Here is a 25,691-nt window from a genome sequence, read left to right on the forward strand (position 1 = left end):
TTCTCCAGCTTCCTCCCAGAGTCCAAAGACTCTGAATTAATTTGTTATTGTGTAGGTGATGGCCTGGTTAGCGTAGACCCCTTAATCTTGACCCATGACAACTGGGACAGGCCACAGCAGAAGAACACGGATGGATGAATGTTAATTTGGTTCCCTCATTTGATTTGAATATCTGTTCAAATTTGGCAATCATTTTATTTTTACTGCTCACCGGGCTCATCAAAGGTTGCGCTACAGTTTAAACTCAAGGTTTAAGGTAAACTACAGTTTGCAGTACCTGGGTATACTTCAGCTGCATTTACATTTGAATCTTCTCCTTTCGTCTGTATTTTATTTTCTACTCACAAAGGTTATCAAAGTTAAATAAAACTAGACTAAAAACTAAGACTAGGTGAACAACACTTGTCTTATGAGGCTTTTTGAAATTTTTGCAGGAATTTCAGTCGAATAATGAAATATTCTTTGTATTTAAATGTCGTAGTTCTCTGTCCTCATTGTCATTTTCCTATACTTTGACCGACTTTATCAGCTTGGGCAGTTCTGCTTCCTGTTATTAAACTCAATAGATTGACAGGCAAAATAACAGATGTTAACAGTTCATTTTTTTCATTTTTATTTTTATTTTTCATTTTTTTTTCTATTTTTATTCTACTTTGAAAACGTAAAGTCAGACTTGCAAAATTTGCTGTGTTTCACTAGTGTTCGAACTTAAATAAAAATGTGTTTGGTCGTAGTGGATATTCTATTTATCTATATATTTATTTTTAAATGCCTTATATATTAGACATTTAAAATATATTTTAGAACGACCCATAGAAAAATGAATTGCCGATAGCAAAATGACGCAACTAAAAGTAAAGAAATTCATAGAGTGGGTGTTTCAAGTCTTTATTTGTTATTTATCTGTTATTTATCTCTGCATCCATTGGCTTTTGTTATTTGTGCACCTCCTCGCAGCGACGGAGGGATGGTGAAGCTCCGAGGGGAGGTCGGTCCCTGAGGTCTGGCTTCAGGGTTTTCAGCGGCCTCTACCGCTGCCTGTCGTCAGCGCAGCTTGGAAGCGGTGGGAAACAGAAACACTATGGCTTCCAGTCTGTCTCTTACTCAGGTAACACTGTCTTACAACTCAAATATAACGACAGCAAACGCTTTCTGCCCTCTGCCTGTTACGCTCGGAGATGTTTCGGCAGCGTCGGTTAAGTCTGGCTGAAAGAATCGCGGGCTTTCTTTGATTCTGGTTCCTCTTTTGGAAGTTTAGCCCTGCTGTGACTGGGAAAAGTTTCTTCCTAATCTCTTTGGGGACTGCGTAAGGGCGTAGCTAGCTAGCTAGCCTGCTAGCTAACAGCTAGTTTGTGACCAGTGTTGGGCTGTTTTAGAGTCGCTTTATCAAAGTTGAGATAAACCGTGTAAGCTAGCGCTACTCGTCTTCGTTTCCTTTCGGGTGTTTTCTAATCGTATTTAGTGCTGCCCCGGTTTGCTGCAGGCTATTTGGGTGTTGGGCTGCCCATGTGTGGCTCTGCTGTGGCTCTACTGTCACATTTCTGCTACTTCAGCCTCTGCTAACATTGTTTTTCTCTGATAAAGCACCCAAGCTATATACAGTAAAGCTTGTAGCCTATGTGTTAGATTTCCTTGCCTCGTATGTAGCTTTGTTACATGGTTAGACTGAATAGGCTGCCTTGTTATTGCTATTATTAGAAGTAAACATGCTTCGGTGATTGGCTTGGTGTCTTTCCCCCCTGTGACCTTTCAAAAGTGGACAGCGTTAACAGTTACCCTGTTAGCTGCTGCTGTTAACAATTAGTTAATAGAGAAAACTCCTCATATCGTTAGCTGTTATGTTGTAACTAGCAAGAGGAAGTGAATTGTACAAGCAACTAGCCACCTCTACTGTGGTAAACGGTTGCACAGTTGCTGCTAGCTAAATTAAGTTCTAAATAATGTAGCGTCAGAATGTGTTTGTGTTGTTTAGGAGGCTACGGGCAGGTTAAATTAGCAGCTTTCAGTTGTGGACTTGTTACCTGAGCTGCCGTTACCTCCAGCAACAGACAAGAGTTGCCTGTCAGGAGCAGCTTTGAGATCCTTGTCTCTCAAATGGCTTAAAACCTGTGTTTATCTGGGAGCTGTGGGAGTTCATTGGCCTGTCAGGCACCAGTGCTTGTTGCAAGTGTTCCTGTCAGATGCCCGATAATCCCCAAACTCGCCTCATGTTTGGTGTTGATAGTGACATCAGTGTGCTTTATTACCATGGGTGGTTATAATCTCTAGAACAGTCTAGCCTGTCCCGCCAGCTCCTGCGCCCTGATGTTTCTGGCTATCTGCTGCAGTTTTGTATGGGCTAGCTGGGGGATGATTGAGGGGTGTTTTTTCAGTGCTCAATTAAAGTCACCAGTACAAAGACCACAGTGTTACAGACGCCAACAGTCCCAGGCACACTATTGTGTGTCATAGGGGAAAAGAAAAAAGTTGCATTGACTAGAGAAAGATATGTGTGTGTCAACAGTTATTTCACTGTAAACTGGTGGGTGAAAAAGCTGACTGATAACTTTGCTTTTTGTGTGCGTGAGTTGTTTTCTGTGTCAGGTCTAAGTCTGTTTTACAGTAGAGAGTAATCTCACATGTGTCTGAAAGCCTTAGCCTCCATTGACCAGCCACTCCCTGGTTGATTCACACTTGAAACAATTACTGTCCATCCCTTTCCTCGCTTTCTTGCACCTGCCAATTTGAAACCAAACAACCAGTTGTCAGTTTCAGTTACACAAATAAGGAAGCACTGCTTTATTTCCTCTTTAGTCCAACGGTAGACATTTTTCTTAACAGAGGAAAGAGGGGTGTTTAGGGAGGACATGACAGAAGGCCAGACTAACTGTTGCCTTTGGAGTGACGCCTTGTTGTAAATGCCTAAAGCTGACCAGGGGGCCCCAGGAAATGTAGCCTGCATCCTGAAGTTATCACAAAAGTTATCACTCTCTGTGCATGCAACTCAGCATAAACCTTCTGGTGTATTCTGAGTCATCCATCCATTCTCCAGAGTATTTGTATAGATCTTTACGAGGAAATGCAGAGTAGCTTTTCAATGAAACAGCTGTTTGGAAAAGCGATATTTTCTCAGCCTCAGTGACATTTAAACAGTTTCTCTTTGTATTAATTGAATATATTTAGGTTGTGGCTTGTTTTTGACCAGATATACAGCTCAGGTGCGTCAGCATTTTCAGACATGTTTTATTTCAACTCAAAAAGACAAAATAACTGCCTCATTTTAGTGGGGGGAGACTGTGGTAATTATTAACAATGCTGCATAAATACGGATTTTTCTAAGCAAAATTACACAATATTTGATGTGCTTATATGGCAGGAAGTAGGAAAGTTTAAGAAATCGCTTTTTTCAGGCATTTGTTAAGAGTAAAAGTTGGATTTATTGTAATTATAAGCAGCTGAACTTATTAATGATGAAAACTGCTGCACCTTGTTGCTACTCATTGTCATAGATGCTGTATTGTTTTTGTCTTTATTTGTTATCCCACCTGTAACACAGCCATTATAAACTTTTTGGTTTTGCAGTCACACTGTGGCTTCTTTAATGGTAAAACGTTCTACTAAATGAGTCATTAAAGTAATTTTTAGTTGTTTTTAACACATTTGGCCAGTGGCTATACTTATAACAAGCAGCTCTTTAACTGGCTCAGTGGATGTCAAACTCTTGTTGGTTATTTCAGAGCTAACTTTGAAAAATCATTTGAACGATTAGTGTTAGATTGTTATAAGGAACATTTTTGAATTTAGGTAAAAATGACTGTTTTAAATTTTTATACTTCTCTTTCTCCTTAAACAGCTCTCCAGTGGAAACCCCATCTATGACAAATACTATCGTCAGGTATGCCATTGTATCTTTCCCATGGGTTACAGTGTGTGTGCATATAACTCCTGCATAGTTTGGCTTTAAATGGCTCTGGATGGAGATGGAGATAATCAAAAAAAATAAAATCTTCCAATGAGAGGATGTGGTTTTTGTAGTTTCAGCACACAAACTAAACCTGCATTTATACTGCTGTCTTGCAGCGAGCAGTGATCTCACTTCTCTTTATCAGTTTCAGTGCCTGTGTCCAATAAAGGAAGTACCTCAATGAATTAATAATGTTTCCCTTTGCCCAACATGTCAGCAGCACTCCCTTTGAGCCTCATGAAAGACGACTAAGCCAATAGACTGCTGAGAAAATGTCTTTGGTTTATTACCAGCATTGATTTAAATGACTCAGAGGCTCCAAAGCCGATTTTCATGGTTTTCAGTTGTTCCCCATCTTTTTTTGAAGCTAAGAGTTTTGTCTTTGTTAGCATTTTAGCTTGTTATACTGATAGTTTCTAAGATGAGATAAGCTTTAATGTGTGTGTGTGTGTGTGTCTGTGTGTGTGTGTAGGTTGATCTGACTGGCAGCGGGCGAGTGGCAGCAGCTGATGCAGCTCTGTTCCTAAAGAGGTCAGGTCTGGCTGACCTGGTCCTTGGGAAGGTGAGTGGAGACGCAGCTCTCTGTTAGCTTTAATGTTCTCATCGATGCTAACAGATGTTTTATCTGTAAATGTCTCCTTAGATCTGGGATTTGGCAGACTCTGAACGAAAGGGAGCACTCAACAAGCAGGTACCAGCACACTGTCAAGTAGCTCCAAAGTGAACTCCTTCAGAAATGTGTTCATCATCACCAGGCTTACGTCACTCTTCTTCTTCTGCCCTCAGCAATTCTTCATAGCCCTGCGGCTGGTGGCTTGTGCTCAGAATGGCCTGGAGGTGGCGCTCAAGAGTCTTAATGTGGCTGTTCCTCCCCCGAAATTTGTAAGTCTGCTCCTGTGTGCTATAAATCCACACTGTGCCTGCTATTAAAGTCACTGCTGGTTATTTGAAGTCCAATACAGTAGATCTGTGGTATATTCACAGGTGCTTGTTTCACTACAAACAACTTTAACTGTTAGTATTTGGTCTTGGCTTTTAAAAATATTCTTTAATGTATTTTTAATGCAAACACTGAAATAGAAAAATATTTGTGCTCATCTCCAGCATGACAGCAGCAGCCCACTGTTAGCAGGAGGAGGGGCTGCTGACCTTCCCTGGGTTGTCAAGGTGAGGCGCGCTCCAACGTGCTATCTTTTTGTCTAAATATAGTTGTGATTGTTTTTTTTAATTCTCATGTTTTCCTAGTTTTATCTCCTTTTTTGTTACCTTAAGAGAAGCATCATATTTTTTCGTTGTGATCATTTAAGCAGTATGTATAGTTCTGCAATCCCAGTGCTACTTGTTAATAAGCATGAATCAGAAGTACCAAAATGATCTTCTTTTTTCTCTATGTGCAGCTGAAGGCCAACATTTCTCTGCTGCTGAGATGCTGGTTAGCGTCTTGAGTCTGTTTATATTGTTTGAAGATGCTCAGATTTTCATTATCAGCGACATAATTTGAGTCAAACGGACAGATCGGGTCAAAGGGTTCGGAGACAATGTGACTTTGTAACACCAAGTTTATCATATTTGATACACGAGTTTGTAAAACCCTTTTCATCAACAGTGTGATGGGTTTTTTAAGCCTAACGCCCCAAAATGGTTTTGTTTAAAAACAAAAAACTGTGGCCAATAAATTGCACCAAAATGTTGGATGTAACATAAATGACACTAATAAAAAAAACAAAAAAAAGTCACATTGATATTTAGTTTAAAACAATCTCAGAAGGTTAAATAAAAACTCAAGTTTAAAAAAGAAACCTCTGAATTATTCTGTGGTTCAGGCTTTAAGAGTGGTTAAGAGAAGCAAGGCTGAGACGATGTAGACATGTGCAGAGGAGGGATAGTGGAAATACTGGACAAAGGATGTCAAATATGGAGCTGCCAGGCAGGAGGAAATGAGGCAGACCACAAAGAGGAGGATGTGCAGACTGGTTGGTGTGACACAGAAGGATGTTAGGGACAGGCTGGGATGTCGGGCCTCTGTGGCGACCCCTAAAGGGAGCAGCTGAGAAAAGAGGAGGAAAAGAGCTCTTTTTACATACAAGATTCACAACATGCTTTAATGAAGCCAATATGCAGCTTGCAAAATTAGATTTACAAGCAATGAAAATGGGGAAGAAAAAGCCACTGAAGTTTAAAAGGAAATTAAAGACTAAGAATTACGGGATGTTTTTCATCAAAGCAAAGCTGTGTTTGCAGAACGTTCCCACGTACAGACGTGGTGGCTTTGAATGTTTGTTGACTTGGACAGGTGTATAAGACTGACCTTATCTGACCAGCCTAAGCTGCACATCAGTCTATGCCTCCATTAGAGTGATTTTCATCGTGCAGCTGTTTTATTTTTCTTCCAGCCTGAGGAGAAGATGAAGTTCGATTCCATCTTTGACAGTCTTGGCCCAGTAGGAGGGATGCTGTCGGGAGAGAAGGTCAAGCCCGTCCTGCTTAACTCCAAATTGCCGGTGGACATCCTGGGCAGGGTATGATTCTCAAACAGGACTCTTTGATGTTAGTTTCAAGTTTTTGCTTTAGTGAAAAATGAATAGAAACCACACCATACAGTAACACTGGAGCTTAATACGGAAGATTTAAAGCGTCAAAAGAAAGTGAGAGTCTGTAGCGAGTTGGCGGTGTGGCACTTGTTATTTTGCAGTTTTGTGATGACTGATGCTCATCAATAATATCTCTGTGTGTTGAAGGTGTGGGAGCTCAGTGACATAGACAGAGACGGCATGTTGGACAGAGATGAGTTTTCTGTGGTAAGACTCGAGTTAATATTACAAATAAGGTTTTAGTATTTGTTCACAACTGGTTTCACTTTAGGTTGTTCAACTGTGTACTGAGTCATAGGATCTTAAATTATTTCTATAGTTCTGAATCGAAAAGATCCAAGACATGAGGAGGAAGTGTGAAGACTGAACTGCAGGATGCTGGGTAATCATTTCTCATTACTTTGTTGCCCTTTCCCAGGCTATGTATCTGGTGTACAGAGCTCTAGAGGGGGAGCCTGTTCCCATGTCCCTACCGCCTCCCCTGGTGCCACCCTCCAAGAGGAAAAAACCTTCGGTGCCTCCCGTGATGCCCCTGTTACCCTCGCCCCCCTCTGTCAAAGACAGTCGCTCCTCCCACGCTGGCTCTAAGACTATGCCCCACCCTCCTAAACCCACCCCAGCTCCTGCCCCTGTCCCAGCACCAGCAGCTGCCCCTGTGAGTACAGGCTCCACCTCTCCTGTGAGTGCAGTGCCTGAGAAGTATTATTTTACTACTACACTGGTACATCAACAGTTACGATGATTTCAAACTGGCTAGTTCAGTGTGTTTTTCAAAAGAAAAAGACTAGAGGAAGTGCGAAGGTTTGTGAATCTCTCGTTGCTGTAAGTTGTTCTGAATGTTCCCGCGGTGGCGAGGAGTGTGGTTAAGTTTGTTTTCTCTCTCTGTACAGTGGGTAGTATCGCCAGCAGAGAAGGCGAAATTCGACGAGCTGTTCAACAAGACGGACGCCGACATGGATGGCTTGGTGTCTGGCCCTGAAGTCAGAGATATATTCCTCAAGACCGGGCTGCCCTCCGCTACACTCGCACGGGTTTGGTAAGTACCGTCACTAAAATCTCCTCCTTTGACTCCTCTGTCCAGCTTCTACTCAAAGAATCAGTTACTCTGTTTTACGTGTTTACCTCAGAGAGCTTTGCAATTTGTGCAACATAAGGCATCCTGTGCACTTTGCTCTTCTGTTCACACAAACGAAGGAAAAAGGAGGAAGAAACTCCATGAAGTGCTACAAAGGATGATTTGCAGAGAGACGTGTCATAAGAAGTAGATAAATAGTTATTTTACACTAGAGAGAAATAATAGTGTTGGAAAATAAGGTGCTTATGTGTTTTAACAATAGCATAGATGGTTAGAAAAGATACAATGTTCATAAAACATCTGTGAAACATTCATTTTTACACTTTATTTATAATAAGTGAAATGTAAAAACATATTCTAGTTTCAGCTATAATTGAATGTTGCAAAATGCAGCAGTGCACTATGTGTTCATGCACACGACCAGCAGATGATCTTATTATGGATTTTTATCTTCATGTGGCTGATTAGCTTCTGTGTGTATTGGTTTCCCTCACATAATGATTAGCCTGGCCATCAAAAATAGGCACTGCCTGAAGTATAAATCGTTACTGTCTTATGTAACCTGTGTGCTTTTGTTTTTTTCTTTCCCCTCAGGGAGCTCTGTGACATTGGAGACATAGGGAAACTGACGCGAGAGCAGTTCGCATTGGCGCTTTATCTAATTAATCTGAAACTGACCAAAGGCTTAGACCCTCCACAAAATCTGTCCCCAGAGATGATTCCTCCGTCTGACAGACAAAACATCAAACAGGTGAGTCGCTCTCAACACTCGAGTTGTGAATAATTATTAGTGATGTTTGGGTCCTTTTTACCCCTCAGCAGTAAAAGGTTCATCACCACACGGGCCAGACGGGTAATCGGCACGAACATCCAGTTAATGAACACAATAACTTGAGAACGAGATGATGTAGCATTTTCTTATTGATACTGTAAGGCTACTATTAAAAACGAAGGCCAGAGGTCAAGTTTCCTGAAAATCTTGTGAATGCAGTAACTCGAGAAGGAAGTCACCTAGGATTTACAAATAAATGCTTCCAGGCTGTTACTATTTTATTTGTTATTATATTAATAACGGCCTGATACTAGCCATTTTCCTCATATATCGGTTTCTAGATAAAACAGCCAATAAATGAAAATGTAGTAAGTAGGGCTGCACAATTAATCGTTAGAAAATCGCGATCTCGATTCATACTTATGTGCGATCTCATTTCCAAATGACAACGATTTAAAATAAATAAATAAATAAATAAAAAGACGACGACGACGTGAGACATTTGTTGTTTAAATGTTTATTTATTGTTTTTATGTTCAGTCTCAACTGTTACGAAGTTGATGTGCAGTTAATAAGTGCAATAAATATTTATACTGGAAAAGAAAATCGTGAGAGAATCGTGATCTCAATTCTAAGCCAAAAAATCGTGATTCTCATTTTATGCAAAATCGTGCAGCCCTAGTAGTAAGTAAGCTAAAGATGAGAGCAGCACCCTTCAACTGTGTTATGACTGTTGATGTTGCATAGTTTGTCCACCAGAGGGCACTCTGTAATTTCCCTTTTGTAAGTAAGTAAAATTTATGTATTTAGCGCTTTACGCAGATAAAAATCACAAAGTGCTTTACAACAAAGAAAATGAAAAATGAAAAGAATGGAAATACAACAAATAACAATGTAAAACAGTAAAATACAACAAATTAATTAAAAGCTTGCCTGTATAAAAATGCCTTCAGCTGCTTTTTAAAAGAACCAGTGGACTCTGTACAGCGTGAAACCAGTGGGAGAGAATTCCACAGCCGTGCTGCCGCTGCCTGAAAGGCCCGATCGCCACGAGTTTTAAATTGAGCGCGTGGGGCCACCAGCAGCCTCTGATCTGATGACCTTAGCAGGAAGAAGAATGCGGTGGTTGTTTGGCAACACCACAAACAAACAACAACTCGCTGATCTGAGCATAAACGAGCTATCTACAGCTTTCTGTGATGATAAAACAAGTTTCTAAATCAGCCGATATATCAGATATTTAAATCACCAAATATTAGTGTTTGGTTTGATTTTAAGAACCCAGCAATCGCTTGCAATTCAAGAATTAAAAACGCACAAAAACTGATCTCATGGACGCTGAAAGATCCTTAATAATGAGACTGATTGATAGTGAATTGGAGCAGCTGTCTTTTTTATAGCTTAAAACAGACTCTGGTTGCAGTTTTCACCATCTGTTTACAGCAGTGACTTATTATAATTTTCCATTGCATCAGCACTGTTAGATATAAATTATGTTGCTTGTCTTAATTGTGGCTTTCAGTGATGTATTTTTCTCTTGGTGTGTTTGTGCGTGCGCGTGTGTGTGTTGTGTATTTTTCCTGTTAAGCTTGCAGCTGTGTGTGTTTCTTATTTCCTCTCTCTGCAGCAGTTTTGCTTTACCTCATCTTTTTGCATTTTTGCATTTCATCCATTTCACGTGCACTGACACAATCCTGAGTGAGTGCGATTCATCAGAAACAGTCTAGTGCATCTCATAACTCTCAACAGGTTGCCTCTTTTCTTATCTGACGTAGTTTTATCCTAAATATTTGAATTTGATATTTAGTTTCCATTTGCCCTTGTGCTTTTGAGGGAAGCTGACGAGAAACAAAGGTTACTGTTTTTAGTTTTTGAGATGCACTCTTATCGCTGTATCTGTTTCTGTGGTTGTGTGTTTTTATCAAGGCTTTGAAGACGTTTTAGATTTTTTAAATTCTCAGTAGTATAGTTTAAGTGGTATCAGCTAGGCTGCTTTTAAAACCGCTGTTCCCCAAGTCCTGCCTGTTGAGCCTCTAACAGTAGATGACTTGATGAAAAGCCGTTAGTGTAGTTCATTTGTTTATTTATGCTGTGACTGTCTTTTGTGCTAAGAATTGTAATGAGTCGCTGGTCTCTAGTACTTTCATCTGCATATCAGTAATGTGGGTGTTTCTTTCTTATTGGTGATATTGAGTTTTCCTGTCCTCACCAGAACAACGCAGCTAACCTAGCAGCCGACTTCTCTGCCATCAAGGAGCTGGACTCACTGAGTAACGAGATTGTTGAACTACAAAGGTAATCATTTCTCCTCACATTTAAAGAAGAAGAAGAAAAAAAAAGGCAAACACCTACATGTTATTAACAGAGTGATGGCGGTGGAGATGATTTCATTGGTGGTTTATATTGTTGGCCTAAAGATGAAGGGTTCAAGCTGGGTGTTTGTGAGCCTCTGCTGGTTCAGGTATGCAGGAGGGACACACTCGCACTTCTTTGAGCACAGCCAAAGTTCCAGTAAAAATAATAAACACTTGTGTTACTGCAGCAGCAGATGGTTAAAAAGACAAGAGGTGGAAAGGGTCTGAACTGAAAGCCAGTAAGAACTTACTCCATTTGATGTATTTTAACTATATATATAACAGAATGTAACACCTGCACGTGTAAAGAGATGGCCACTCTATTTGATTCCCATACCACCCTAAGAAAATCTCTCTAGATCCGCCCCTGGAGAGGGTGTAAACTGTTTGGGATTAATGGGATTTCTGCACTGATTATCTGCATTGTCTGAATGTCATCTAAGTAGTAATCATAATCAAACACAACAGAAATAATGACACACAATAATAGCACTTGGCTGAAGACTCTGCGGTCACTCAGAGTGCAGAGGGAACCTCAGCGCTACTAAGTCCCAAAGCCACTTTAAGTCCGATGAAGCAGAGGGGGAACCTGCAGGTGTTGGATGTGTCCTTGATCCAACACACCTGATTCAAATGGTTAAATCACATCTTTTAAGTTTGGTTGATGTGAACAAACCTCATTATAACAACTTTTATGGGATCTTAAAAGAAGCTTCAAAGAGACCCACGAAGCCTAGAAAGGCTACAAAATAATTTCCAAAGACCTTGTAGGCAATCACGTTACAATAAGCAGTGTAGAGAAAAATGTGATGGGAGTGTTGTCAGTCAACCTTGGAGTGGGCGTGGTGAGGCGAGTGCACCGAGAGCAAAACCTTTAGTCGTGACGGAGGTTAAAAAACCCAGGGGAGCAACATAACATCTGCACCAGTCACCTGTTAAAGTCTTTGTCTCCACAGTAAGAAATGCACAAGTTAAAGTGGTGTGAATGGAAAGACACAAATAAAACCCAGAGATCACTGAGAAGAGGACAGATTTCTATGTAGATGTGACAACAGTAGTTGAACTCTTTGGCAAAAATGGAAAAATTGTAAATAAATAAAAATACCGAAACCTTCGCACAGTGAAGCATGTTGGCGGGAACATTGGTACGTCAGGGTCTGCAGGCCTCGCAACATTTCAGAAAACAATAGATTTAAAATGATAACGACACAGGGCCATGTGAGGGCAGCAGTGCATAACCTGAGGTTTGCCTTTGTGATCAAAGCAAAAAGAACGGTTCAAAAACAAGGTGATTCGTTTTTCTGAAAGTCATAACCTTGACTTAGTAGAGATCCTGAGACACGACCTGATTCCAGACTTTATGTTTTTACCTTCTTTTGCCTTTTTACTTCACATGATCTTAAATGCCAGATGTACCTTTAAGTAAAAGCTGCAGCAGCTGCACATTTGCATGCATGCTTTGCACATGGAGTCTTGGTTTGAGCAGTTGTCATAGTAATGGATTTCATTTCCATACTTCACAGAACGTAGCTTCCCTTTTCGTGAAAACTGAGAGGGAGAAGTGAGAAAGTGGCCTTTTCTCCTACCTCTGCCTTCCAATAAACACACATAGAATCTCACACACACTTAGACACACACTAGACGACAGTTGTTTGAAGTAAGAAGGATGGAAACTGAGTTAGAAATCACCTGCGGACAGATTTTATTTAATAAGAGTTTGGAAAGATGAAGCGTCTTTGCTGCTTCAGAATGGGGCAGCAGCCTTCTGTTCAGGATAAGGAGGTTGGCAGTGATGATGACGATGATGCTGATGGGTGAGTAGAAGTTGGGAACGGTTCCCTTTGCATTTGCAGCTCGTAGATTATCAGGGGAGTTGCGTGTTTGTTGTGTGGCGAGCGATAGAATAGTTTTTTAATAAGTTAAACTGAGGCATAATTTCTTTTGTGTCTTCACACAACAATATTAAAATGTTAGTTTTGTTAAGGTTGTGTGAAAAATACTGAACCAAAAACAAATGTAAGAGAACAAGTGAGCAGAAATACTTACTGAAAAACATGTTTAAGTAAAAACACCAATCAGTAGGGCTGTTCGATGTAACGATATATCTGATGACGATATAAAAACCTCTATCGTTTCATTTTACGCTATCGTTTGTTTCGTGGTGTCGCAAAATAAACTGTTTACAGCAATATTTTGTTCATGGTTCTGATGGTCACTGGAGTTATTATTAATTTCTTAAAGTTCTCTCTTTCTCTTATATTTAATATAACCACACTACAGACGGACAAGCGCCTGTTTTTATGCGTTGTCGTTAGCAACAACGACGGTAACGCCATCGCGCGTCCGCTTGTTTATGTTCCACATAAAACTTTCACAATAAAGCTCAAGATCCTGTTGAGACTTTTCAAAATAAACTGAACCACGTGAAAGATGCAGATTATTTATGGATGAGAAGTAAAAAGAGCCGCCAGCAGCACGCCGTGTAATAAATACTCACAAAGAAAACGGCGCCGTTACAACTTATGTCTAAAAATGCATCGTTTCATGCATCGGTTAAAACACTCGACTCCAGCTACACGACGCGCAGCTGGAAACACTTCACGCAAGTCGAGCTGCCCGAGATTCACAGAATTTACAGAAAATGTTACATTTTTGTGATTTATATCATTATCGGACGATAGATGTCTGATATCGGGAGATGAGGTTTTGGTCATATCGCACAGCCCTACCAATCAGGATCTTTTCTTTACCTCTGTATGTGCTTCCTCTTTATTTCCCGTTTCTGGTAATTGTTCTCAGTTTTCCTTTGAGCTGAAAATACTAGCATAAAATCCCTTAGAGTAATCGTTTATATTCAATAACAGAGTTAAATGTCAGCGAGGCCCTTTTTTTGTGTCTAATGGTTTATATAACACCTTACCACAGCACTCAACACAAGCACAGGATTCCTTTAAAGGTAGTTGAAGTATCTTTTGTGCACAAGTTATGACGCTTCCTTTCTACCCCACCCGTCTCTTCTTTCCCTCTTGCTGCATGCTTGAAAAAGCGTAGAGAGGATGAGCACACGGACGGCTCAGATGATAGATGTTGGAGGTTGGCAGATCATCACTCGTCCCTCCTCCTCTCTTTCTCCCTCCATCCCCGAAGCAGCCATCTGCTTCTCGCTCTTTCTCCCACGCGTTTGACTGAGCAAGTACGTGCTCGCTTTCTCCGACACTTATCCTCGCAGTCGCCCACAGCGCAGCGCTCACACACACCTGCTCTCGCTGCAGGACTTGATGCTGCTTTCTCTTCTGTAAAGTTGGGAGTCGAGGAGAACATCATGGTGGCCGAGGGAGAGGAGCTGGTGGTGGTTCAGGGGCCGGGTAAAGCATGCTCACTAGAGAGCTGGCTTGGGCTTGGTGGGCTGGTGCTCTCCTTGGTGGTTAAATACACCTGTCTCCTTTGCTGCAACCCCAGGGAGAAGAGCTCTGTGGAGGAGGAGATCAAGGAGAAGGAGGAGGCCATCCGACAGCGCAGCACCGAAGTGCAGGTGAGGTCTCTTTGTGAGATTTTACCTGTATTCTAAATCACTGGTTTACAAAAACTCTTGCTGGAGCACAGTTAATATGCATTAAACGCACGTGTGCATTTCTGTCTGTTTTCCCTTTAAAAACCAACAAACAAGCAAAACAAATGCAGGTTGGTAAGCTCACTTTTATGGGGCTGAATGTTCTGGAGGAGAAGATCAATAACACATTTGATTTGCAGTCTGAGACGCTTGTTCAGAAATGCAGTTAATGATACTCGGAGAGGAAGAGGCTGATCTGCCTCGTCTGGGCTCTATTTTGGGAGCTGTTTGGCTTAAAGGGGCGAGGCTGCAGAGTTCTTTAGGAATGAGTCTGAGTGCGAGGGTGGTATCGAAGGAGCTGATGTAGCTGAATTTTGTAGCTGCACTCGATTGTACTTATGTGCGAGTGCTTCTGGTTATTTATATTGTCTGAGTTTCTTCCTGGACGTGGTATACTGCACATACCCAAGCATTCCCCAGAGGTTAAGAATGGGTTTTGTGGCAGTCGTACCACCTTTGAAATCAAACCCTGGAAAGCAAGCCTCAAAACAGGAAGTGATTTTCTAAGAATCAAGGAAATACAAATTTTCCAACATGGGAATCTTAATAAAGAGAAATACATGCAAAGCACAAGCTTTTATTTCCATAATCTATTCTGCCTTAACATGTTGTTGTTAAAGCACTTTGTGTTGTTTCTGATATTAGTATAGAGATTAAAAGCTGCCGTTGTCCTTTCAGCGACAGCCGCTGCTGAAAGGATGTTAACGATCTCACTGACTCACTGAGCTGCAAAACGATCTGCAGCCTGTAAACGAAAATAATTCCACACTGTGACGTCAGCCTTTCTCCCTCCGGCAAGCTGACATATAACAGCCGATTGAGCTTTTTCAGGAATGGTATTAAAAGTTAGTATTTAGACTAGAAATGTGGTTACTCTGTAACACTGTAACACAGCATTAGTGCACATTATTTCTTAAAATCCTTTACCTTCACTTGGTTTCACCAGTTTTTCTTCTCTATTCTTTTCTCACCTTCTTCATAAAACCATCTACTTACATTTTATGTGAATGTATCTTTTTAATCTTTTATTTTACCACATTTCTCTTGTTTTATTCTGTTGAGCTGATGTAACAGTTACATTTCCCTGATTAATAAAGTTTATTATCTTATTATTATTACTATTATCTTTCCAAAAATCAGTAACTTTAAAGGTTGTTTTCCAAAGTCTCTTTGTTGCTCACTTCCTCTCTGTTATTGAATCTCCCTCCCCCCCCCCCCCCCCCCCCTTTGACTTTATGTCCACAGGACCTTCAAGATGAGGTGGCAAAGGAAACCGAAGTATTGCAGCAACTTCAGACTCAGCGTCAGAAGGTTCAAGATGCTTTAGATGAGCTGGACCAACAGAAGGCCTCCCTGGAGGAGCAGCTCACTCACATTCGACAGCAGACCAACCAGGAGACCCAACTTGTAAGTTGCCTCCTTCTTCTTTTTTTTTTTTTTGGTAACCTTTTGAGGAGCTGTGTAATTACCTCGAATTCTGGTTACTTTCCTTTCAGATCTCATCTCTGCAGTCAGAGCACGAGGAGCAGGAACAAAGGATATGTCAGTATGAGGAGGAGCTGGTCCAGGCCCGAGAGGAGCTTTTGGCTCTGCAGGAGGAGAGCCGGAAACTTCAGGAGAAGGTCCAGGCTGCCCAGGAGCAGCTCACTCCTCTTCAGGAGTCTGTGCGTGACTCTTTCACACAAGTTGCACAGGTTAAAAGCTCTTCCCTGGTTTCGTACAGCATGTCTGCAGAGAAAATTTTTTCATTTTCTGGCACCTACGCAGCTGATGGAAATGTTATTTTCCGACTGTAATCAGCAGGCTGCACAACTGTTACATACCCAAACGCATGAATAATAGCTGCAGTGATTATACTGAGCACTTCCAGAATTTCTGTGTGGACAGATGGAGCAACACTGCTGTGGCTCCACCAGTGTGTTCCTAATGCTGTACTTTCTGTGTACACTGGCTACAGAATTCATCATATCTGTGTTTAAGTGTTGTCTCTGCTCTTTAATCGTGTCATTTTTAAAAAAAAATTATTCTTCTGGCACGTAGGTCCAACAGAAACTGAACGACCTTCAGGTGGAGGAGCGATCGGTGACTGCTCAGCTCAGCTGGAAGAGAGCCCTTGAGGACAGCTCTCCTGTCATGGTCAATGGATCAGCAGGCCCCGCAGCAGAGCTCCACCATGGGGACCTCTTCCAGAGGGACCTCTTCCAGGAGGACCTTAAAGAACTGAGAGTGGAAGAGCATTCAGATTCAGAGGAGAGAGGTGGCGTGAATGAGAAAGAAAAGGAAGAGGAGAAGGACGAAGAGAGTCCAAAAGCTGGGGAAGATGAAAAGCAGAAACATGATGCCTTGGATGATCTCTACACTGATATGTACAGTCTGTCGAGCCTTGCCAAGCCCTGGGAGAGCAATGTTAGGGTAAAAACTACATGAATAATAATAAGAAGCACTCTTACAGTAGTTTTAAATGTGGACAGACACAGCTGTAAAGCCTAATGCATGCTACAACTGTGCCGTGTTCTTGTGGAAAACATCACAGATAATCTCAAAAAAATCAAAGTGAGTCTCAAAGGAAACTGTCCAGCGACAACAAAAACATGCAACCTACACATTACAATAACCAGATGAGCTACTCCGTCGCTTTAACTCAAAGCTTTTATCAAAAAAACATCAGATGCTGTCCTTTTAAGTTGTGCGTCTGTTCTCTAAGCAGGAACGCAGCAGCCCTGCGCCTGGTGTCTCCTCTGAGGTTACAGAAGATGCAAAGGAGTCACCTAAGGAGACCCCACCGAAGGTAAACTTATTCAAGGATACCCATGGAAACCAATAAACAGCATCTTTGTGACTCCTTGTATTCTTCTGTTCTTCTTCTTGATTTTTATCATTAGTATTTGTTTTCATTGTCATCAAGTGTGACATTTGCGATGTTTGTTTTACCCACATTTCTTTGAAATGTTGTCTGTGAAAAGCTGTTTGTACCAGAAACAGATATGAGATGTTGGACATGCAGCGTGCCAGACAAGTGCATAGACTGACAGCAGACAGCAAAGATGTAACCTGATAGTTGTGTTAAATCATCAGATGGGTGTTAAAACCCCTCCCCCTCCATAACCACAATGCATGATTCACTGTAATGCTCAGAGCGCCGTGCCTCTCTGCGACAGGTTGCATCACCAGAGCCAGAGAGCAAACAGGAGCCTGCAGAGCCGACAGAAACAACCAGCTCCCCCTCTCCGCCTCAGCCTGGCCCTCGCTCCTTGCCACCACAGGGCAGCCCTCCCTCCCTGCCTGAGATGGATTTCTTCCATTCAGACCCTTTTACCGATCGTAAGACCTCATCGTGAAAAATCAAGATGGAAAAAAGAGTGTTTTTAATGCTTGATGAACGCTGGCAGACTGATGGTGTGTTTTCCTTTGTAGACGATCCTTTCAAAGAAGATCCTTTTGGAAAAGCAGATGTTGGAGGTGCTGCTCAAAGTATTTAATGAGCAATAAATCTCACACAAGCACAGCATTGTTTTATTTATATATATATATATATATGTCAAATCTGACGAGTGGGTCATATTATTCATTATGTTTCTCCTGCTGTTTATGTTAAATCAGATCCTTTTGGAGGAGATCCATTCAAAGGCTCAGACCCCTTTGCTGCAGACACTTTCTTCACACAAACCTCCAGCACCCCGTTTTCCTCAGAGGACCCTTTCTCTGCTTCAGCCGACCCCTTCGGTACCACTTCTGGCGTGCCGGAGCCAGACCTCTTTGCAGCCAAGGTGAACGATACAGCAGCCGTACCAGCGGGTCCGGATCCTTTCGCCTCCAAATCCACCAATCCAGCGGCAGCATCCAACGATCCGTTCAGCTCTAAAGGGAACAACACAGCTGATTCAGACCCGTTTGGAGGCAAAATGACCAGCACAAAGGAGGCAGACCCGTTTGGTTCTCAAGATGGAGACAAGGATCCTTTTAGCAGCTCCCCGCCGAGCTCTGATCTGGCCGTGGTGAGTAGACCCGCTAATAAAACCTGTTTACAGTGTGTTGAGTAAGATTTTTGTGACAGTATTTTAAGGAATATAATTATTTGTCCCAGATGTTTTATTATCATTCTAAAGGTTTGCAGTAATTTTAGAAGCACCAAGCGTGTACGTCTGAACGCTTATCATCCACTTTATTATATATACTTTATATAAAATATTCTGTATAATAGTTTAAATGCATAGAAATGTGTTAATATCGCTGACATGTAAATTGTTAAGAGGAAGCAGAAACTAATTTATAGCAATGAGTCCCAAAGTTTGGATCTTAGCCCTCTGCTTATAGAATACGTTAGTTTTCTTCCCTTATTGGCTCAGAAAGAGTTAAAATACTGGTGGCCAAAAGAGGAACTGCTACGTTTTTGTTTGATGTACATGCTCTAGTTGTAGTAAATCACGTTACAGGTGAGCGTGTTTGTCCACGCAGGCTGGATTATAAAAACGTCTGATGTGTTTGTTTGTGTTCAGAAGGACACCGCAGCATCCAATGACCCCTTTGCTCCCGGTGGTACCGCGGTCAGTGCCTCCTCAGATGCAGGTACTGCTTGTGGCATGGCACCACCCACTGGGGACAGAACTCATAGCAGCAAATAAGAAAATAATGAAAAATAAATAAAGTAAAATGTGCTTTTCTGTTAATAAGATGCTGGATGAGGCATTGAAGTGCTGCTGATTTCATGCACTCGGTCGTTTTTCATTGATGTTTCAGATCCGTTTGCTGCTGTGTTTGGTAATGAGTCATTTGGAGGAGGCTTTGCAGATTTCAGTGCTTTGGCAAAGGTAATTTCCAGATTTTTAATATATCCTCTGTCACGTTGTTTCGTGCATCGTATATACATCATATATAATAAATAATTATCCAGTCTTATGTTAGTTTTGGTTTATATTTGCAACTATAAAAAGCCCCGTGTATGCATGGAAAGGAATCTATATGCACAAAAATGCCTCTGTCTCTGCATAGTAGTAAATCCTGCAGCCTTCTGCAGCCTTGAGCTACTGTGCAGAGAGCTCTTGTGAACTCGGTGTGGAAACACTAATTTCACACTTGCTGTTTACACCACAGTACCTGTACCTTTATTTATCGGGGTTTTACTGATGTGCAACAGAGCTTGCGAGTGATGACGCACATCCTCTGTGCTGTTCTTAAGTAAATTCATGCACCTTCCTGCTTATGTAATCGATATATTTGATTTGGTTGGACCTTTTCATTCCAGTCAAATGGTGCTGAGCAGTTTGGAGTTGACAGCAGGAACCTCTTCCAGGAAGAGAGCCAACCTGCCAGCTCTGATGTGCCCCCAGCCCTGCCGCCAAAAACGGGTACGCCTACCAGACCTCCTCCTCCACCTCCAGGTCAGTTGATCCTGTTATCCAGAAAACAAAAAGTACCTGTAGCTCTGTTCGGTTGGAACAGTGTAGCTATCACACGTCTGGGGATGTGCCAACAGTGTTCATGAAATAAAACCTGCCTTTGCTGAGTCTGCCCGTCTGTGCCCTGTCAGGTAAGAAATCATCCATCAATCGAACGGAGTCCTCCGACTCCTTCCATCGACGAGGAAACTTCATGCCACAGACTTCAGGAGACTTCTCCTCCTCTTCCTCCTCCTCCTCCCTGCCTGCAAAGGATCCTTTAGCCGACCCCTTCGCCCCCTCCTCCCCTCCTCGCCGCAACGCACGGGAAGCTGATGGATTTGCCAGCTTTGACAAAGTGAGCAACTCCCTCTCCCCATCTCCCTCACCTCCACCTGAATGTCAATAGCCACACCCTCTTCTCTCTCTCTCTCGCTCTTTGTTTTTTTTTTTTTTTTTCCCCTCCTTGTAAACCAACATGTAGTTACTCAATAAGGATACAACCCCGAACAAATCAGGCCAGCTCTTGAAATCACTCCATCCACTGCCAGTGACGAGCCTTAAAGTGAACTAACCAGCTTATTAAAGCGTCACACGGTAGCACAGGCTCGTAATGTTACGTGATTCATACGCTTCTCCCAGTTAAAACAATAAAATCTTGTAAATCTTGTATTTTTGTTTTGGGTTTTTTTGGTTTCTTTTGCATTTCTGCTGCTTGTGTATATGTCAGACTATTGTTAATAATACAATGCTGTCTAACCCTGTAAACATTTCTTTTCACCCGCTCTATTATGGATTCATAATGAGATTCCACCTCATATAACTCTATGACTGAAGATGCACTCTTACTTTGTGAGGAAATGCATAGAAATTATAGATGCATTTATATATTCTTATTATATATTCTATATAAACCAGAATGTTTGGCAGTGAATGGAGAGATGACAGGCTGCTTGTATTTGGCTTTTTATTAGCCATCCCAACTTTGTCACATTGACATTACTTCCTGTGCAAGTTTAGAGTCTCTATAATTACTGATGTAATTATCTGAGTTTTTATTCTTCTTTTAACACTAAATTTGTCTCAGGGAAATTTTCCCCACCCATGGGGCATAGTGGCATCAGTTGACCTTGACTCATGAGCTGCAGAGTACTGCATTCATACTCTTTATACCTCAAACTTTTTTCAGTAAGTTGCTGTTTTATAACATCACTGATTTGGGATAAACACCTAACGTCGCCTCGAAACATTAAATCAGTGCAGGCTGCTGTGAAAACTTGAACCCAAAGAATGGTGGAGGGGTTTCTTTTTCCTCTCGTTCATTAATGTGCTTCCAAAATTAATATATCTATAATAATATAAATAAAAGAAACCAAGAGGAAGATGATTGTGTGGGTTAATCTTCGGGTCATGGTGGTCAGAGTAGTTCTATTAGTTCAACCCTTTTTAATGCTGCATGGAAATGACCTGTGAAGTTGCATCACATCAGAACACTGTTGATCCTCTCCTGTCACGCGAGCACCCTCGCATGTACCTGTCAGTCGCCGACCTGCATGCACTAACTGTGTCTTTGACTCTCGTTGACTTACACCAGTGCCTCCACCGTTTCTCGAATCATCAAAGTTTCCTTTCCCCTTTACTCTGCTGCTGTTTATTTATACAGGCTTTCCTCTGTTCATCCATCCATCCATTCATTCATCAGTTTGTGTCCGAGCCCTCGTGTGGTCAGCAGTGTGTTGTGGAGAAGCAGATTGACTGTATTCTCTCTGTGTTTCTTTACACCTCTGTTTAATAAAGTGTTGAATCAAGGCCACCATCTCCGGCTTCTATGTGCATCCATGACATCACCACCTGTAAACCCCTGAGTTTAAAGGATCAAGTGTTTTACACGTTCAGTTCATTTATCAGAGGTTTGGACTATGCTTCAGCTTACTGTTGATAACTTCCCACACCATGTGTTGCATTTAGGATGATTTCCCAGCCCATAAAAACCCCTCTGCTGCTTGTCAGCTCTGTAACTTCTGCATTAAAGTGCCACTGCAAACAGAGACTGTAATTCAGCGAATTACATAAATTACCACATGGGCACAACAGTAATAAAGTTAGGTGCATTATTAATCATTATAGATTCATATCAAGGAAGGTTCATTTGGCCACAGGTTGCTCTGTGTGTATATTTGTTACCTGGCGAGACAAACGGATACAAAGAAACCAGGAAATCACATTTCTGAGAAGCTACAGTGCGGTGCGCTGTCAAGTAAATGAACTAAAACATGTAAAACTCTGTAATGATCCTTTAAAGTATCTTAACATGAAAAACAAATAAGAAGACTGAAGTTTTTTTCTTAAAGCTGTGGAATAAAAAGCACCATTTCTCTTTCCATGTATCTTATTTATGTTTGATTTCATTCATATTTAAGAGAATTGGCGGGATGTTGTCTGCAAACTGATAAGTGCATGTTCTCTGTCAGATCCATCACATTCTGTACACGTCTTCTCGTGCATGTTCTTCATACCGTGACCTGTTATTATCGGCTCTAAAACAGTTGCTAGGAGACTCTCCTTTGCATGGCTGGATGCACGTGGGATGACCTCTGTTGCTTCTGTCTGTCATTCGTTAAGAATAATGAACATATTTACACAGTCTGCAATGATTAACCAATTTAACCAGTGGACTGTGTTTCCTTCCTACTCTTTTTGTGACCGTGGAGCTTTCAGTGCATGTGATTGTGGTCCTACAGCTGTGCCTGTTTGTCTTCAGGCTTTTCTAGCATCGCAGTCCCTGCTTTTGCCCTGATCACGTGGCTGCAGGAACTTTGCAAGGGTATATATGTTGGAGGGAGGACTGTTTTCATTTGGATAAAGGGAAATCAATTTCAATCGCCTTTCCTGTTCTTTCTTCTTTTTTTGTAATTTGTTTGGGAGGTCTGCAAAAGTCTGGATTTCTTTTAGACCTCATTGCGATGCACCTTTCTCAGAATGGGCACAGAGCTACAAATTTAGACTCCAATACATGATTTTTTTTTTTTAGCACCCTACAATTGTGCGTCCTGACTCACTGTCTTTGGTTTCTGGCACATAAATGGTGATTACAAATCAGTCAAAGTGTCCACTTTGAAGGAAAAAGGTCTGCTGCTGGTGGGTTTTCAAAGTTTCAAAACTGCATCCATTGTGTGCGTATGTTTCTTTGTTTCCTCTGTTTTCATGGAGCAGTATCCAACCGAGGAAGACATGATAGAGTGGGCAAAGCGCGAGAGCGAGCGAGAGGAAAAGGAGCGACTCGCCAGGCTCACCCAGCAGGAGCAAGAAGACCTGGAGCTGGCCATCGCTCTCAGCAAGTCTGAACTCTCCTGAGGAGGCCCCGTTCCCCTCTACCGGTCTGGCTCGGCACGGCACAGCTTGGCCCGGCCCGGCCCAGAAAGCACCAAAGCAAAGTGGGGATTGTACAGGACTGATTCAGCATCACCTGCTGACCCCATGAAGAGACTCAAAACTCATCTCTAACTCGTTCAACCCCCCGACTGTCCATGCTCTGTTGGTCTCCGTGGTTTTGATAGAGGAGCGTAACGTTTTTTCTTTTTCTTTCCCCCTTTTTAGAACGAAGATGCAAGAGAAAACTTGTTCTAGTGTTAATGTCGTTTTGCCTTCATTTAAAATCTAGGCAGCAAGCGCTGCGTTAAGTCCCCAGAATGTAATTTATTGTAGCGCGCGCTCGAAACCACTAAACAAACTCGCTACATTTCATTAAATCTCAGCTCTCTTTGTGATGAGATTTTAATAGACGTGCTAATTTTCTAGAACTCAAGAATTCCCAAAATTTTCTTTTTTGGCTCTCGATTAAACTTCTGAAGCAACCACAGTGAACTGGGGAGATTCTGTTTCCCAGTTTGTTCTGTTCTGTAACTCTGTAGGCCCTTTCTAACAGAGTGACCGTGTCCCACTCTCATGCAGGGAAGATGATTTTTTTTGTCTTCATTTAGAGTAGGTCAGGATATTTCAACATTTCTTCGTGTTTAACTGGAAGTTGCGGCTCCTGTAAGATGTGAAATGTGTACAATGTGTAGATTTATACTAAAATGGAACAAATCTGCCACAGCTACCTTTTCCTTTGAAATGTCAGTCCTACCTTGCTCACCGTAGCACCTGTGTCGTGAGCATTAAAGCGCTGATTTGTGTGTGTCGGGGGAGGTAATAATGAATGAAACTACAGCCATCACATTTTATGACTTGGTTTGCATTAAAAACTAGGCCACACTACAGTAGGATGCAGAGCAGAAAGCACACGATCTGTTTTTCTAACATACAAACTAAGTTTCTCTCAAGTACTTTAGGATCTTTAAATCGGTCTAAATTTTTAAATTCATTGTGGCCCGACATGAAAGAATGTAACAAAACGCAAGGTTGTCATAGATGAATGTAAGCGTGGATCCTACCTTAACTGATCATTAGCTGTATCATTAATCCTGATTGATCTCCTTTAGGGAAACTCTCAAGGGCTCCTCAGCAGCTTGAATGCTGAGTGGATAACTACAACTGTGCGGTTGTCATGTTACCACGTGAACATTTGGTCCCATTTCAACGTGTGCCAGAGTCGGTGCTTCACTTGTTACCATTTGTACGATTTTTCTTTTTTTTAATCCAGGAGTCTTTTGCGCTCTGAGAGACTCCCTGGATTTCAGAGTCTTACACAAACACGGTGAAAGTTGTTAAGTGTTTCTACTTTTTCGTTAGAGCGGTGTATTTTCTGGCCGTGCACCTCGACATCTGCAGGGATTTAACTTGCAAAAGACCTCAGATGTGCTGAGGATGCACGCTCACATTGCACTGTGTTATCGGGCCTGTTGACAGCCACACGGCGGCACAGGAAAGCTTTACTAAACGTGACAGAAGGTTTTCTGCTGAGGAAAGGCTACGATGAAGTGCGAGAGGCCTCTGCTCTCTCATTACCTTAGCTCATTTCTTATCAAATAATGCACAATGTTTTGGACAGCTCTTCCTGTTCTTACTACTTTAATGTTTAGCAAGAAGATAGTTTCCTCTTCTCATGTCTAACCAGTGTACTGTCTGTGGCTCATGCAGTACTTCCTACTGAGAGCTCTCGCTCTCCTACAATGAAGTTTATTGTAAATACGGGAGAGCACAGCTGCATGTCTGCTCTCCAGGTCTCTTGTTGTACTAGTTTCATTGCTTCATTGTCATGTATTCAAACAGGTTACTGTCATTTTTAACAATTCTGCACATTTCTCAAAACCAGAACCACTTACTGTACGTTTCTAGGCTTATCCATAAAGCTTTTTAAGCTTCAGGCTAATTGTATTTTATTTTGTACTTCCTAACTTGTAAGAAAAATCATTATTGGAAGGCCTTGGCCATGTAATGCATTTAATTGAAACAGAATAAATATTAAAAATATGTAGTTTTGCAGTTGGTGCATTTTTTTTCCCAGAGCATCTTCTTAATATATTGTCATCCACACGTGATAGTGCCCCTCCTGTTTCTCCTCGTACGACACACCAGCTCCCCGGAGACACAGCAAACCTCCAGGAGGAGCTTCAAAACTGGAGAGAAGTCAGTCAGGAGGAATAACGAGAGCGTAATTGTCTGTGGTCTCCACCTGCAACACCATTCCCTTTTTGGAAGTTGCCTTGTTGTTGCCTCCTGTGCACCTGTTGTCACTTTGATTTACAACAAAGGAGGTGACATGGATTCAGTGCCTCGTGCTTTTGGCTGCTACTTTTCGAGATGACCACAGCAGATCATCAGTCTCCATCTCATCCTATCCCTAGCATCCTCTGTCACCTCTGCATGCCATCCTTCTACATCCACGAATCTTCTCTGGGATCTCCCTCTTTCCCTCCTACTTGCCAGTTCCATAATCACCTTCCTTTTCCAATATATCCACGATTCATCCTCTACTCATCCAAAAATAATCTCAGCCTCATTGATTTAGTCTCCAGACTGCCCAACCTGA

The 25,691-nt window shown here is 41.8% G+C and overlaps 1 protein-coding gene across 7 annotated transcripts; it reads left to right on the top strand.

The window, feature by feature from the left end:
• Nucleotides 1-955: 955 nt before the first annotated feature.
• On the top strand, nt 956-25,136 carry eps15 (epidermal growth factor receptor pathway substrate 15). Of its 7 annotated transcripts, none has more exons than XM_026158272.2 (25): nt 957-1,108; nt 3,833-3,874; nt 4,416-4,505; nt 4,587-4,634; nt 4,730-4,825; nt 5,048-5,110; nt 6,337-6,462; nt 6,682-6,741; nt 6,953-7,213; nt 7,425-7,570; nt 8,204-8,360; nt 10,594-10,676; nt 14,195-14,267; nt 15,591-15,752; nt 15,842-16,009; nt 16,386-16,757; nt 17,050-17,133; nt 17,504-17,666; nt 17,760-17,816; nt 17,946-18,340; nt 18,842-18,911; nt 19,083-19,153; nt 19,588-19,723; nt 19,873-20,078; nt 22,934-25,136. In XM_026158272.2, exons 1-25 carry the CDS (start codon nt 1,082-1,084, stop codon nt 23,072-23,074), a joined length of 3,297 nt encoding a protein of 1,098 aa, XP_026014057.2. In that variant the 5' UTR covers nt 957-1,081; the 3' UTR covers nt 23,075-25,136. The 7 variants fall into 7 exon arrangements, with proteins under 7 accessions (XP_026014059.2, XP_026014057.2, XP_026014051.2 ...); XM_026158266.2 differs by having other exon boundaries at nt 958-1,108; nt 15,842-16,039; XM_026158268.2 differs by having other exon boundaries at nt 958-1,108; nt 15,842-16,039; nt 17,760-17,804.
• Nucleotides 25,137-25,691: the final 555 nt, after the last annotated feature.

The sequence above is a fragment of the Astatotilapia calliptera genome, chromosome 23, assembly GCF_964374335.1.
Source record: "Astatotilapia calliptera chromosome 23, fAstCal68.1, whole genome shotgun sequence".
NCBI lineage: Eukaryota > Metazoa > Chordata > Actinopteri > Cichliformes > Cichlidae > Astatotilapia > Astatotilapia calliptera.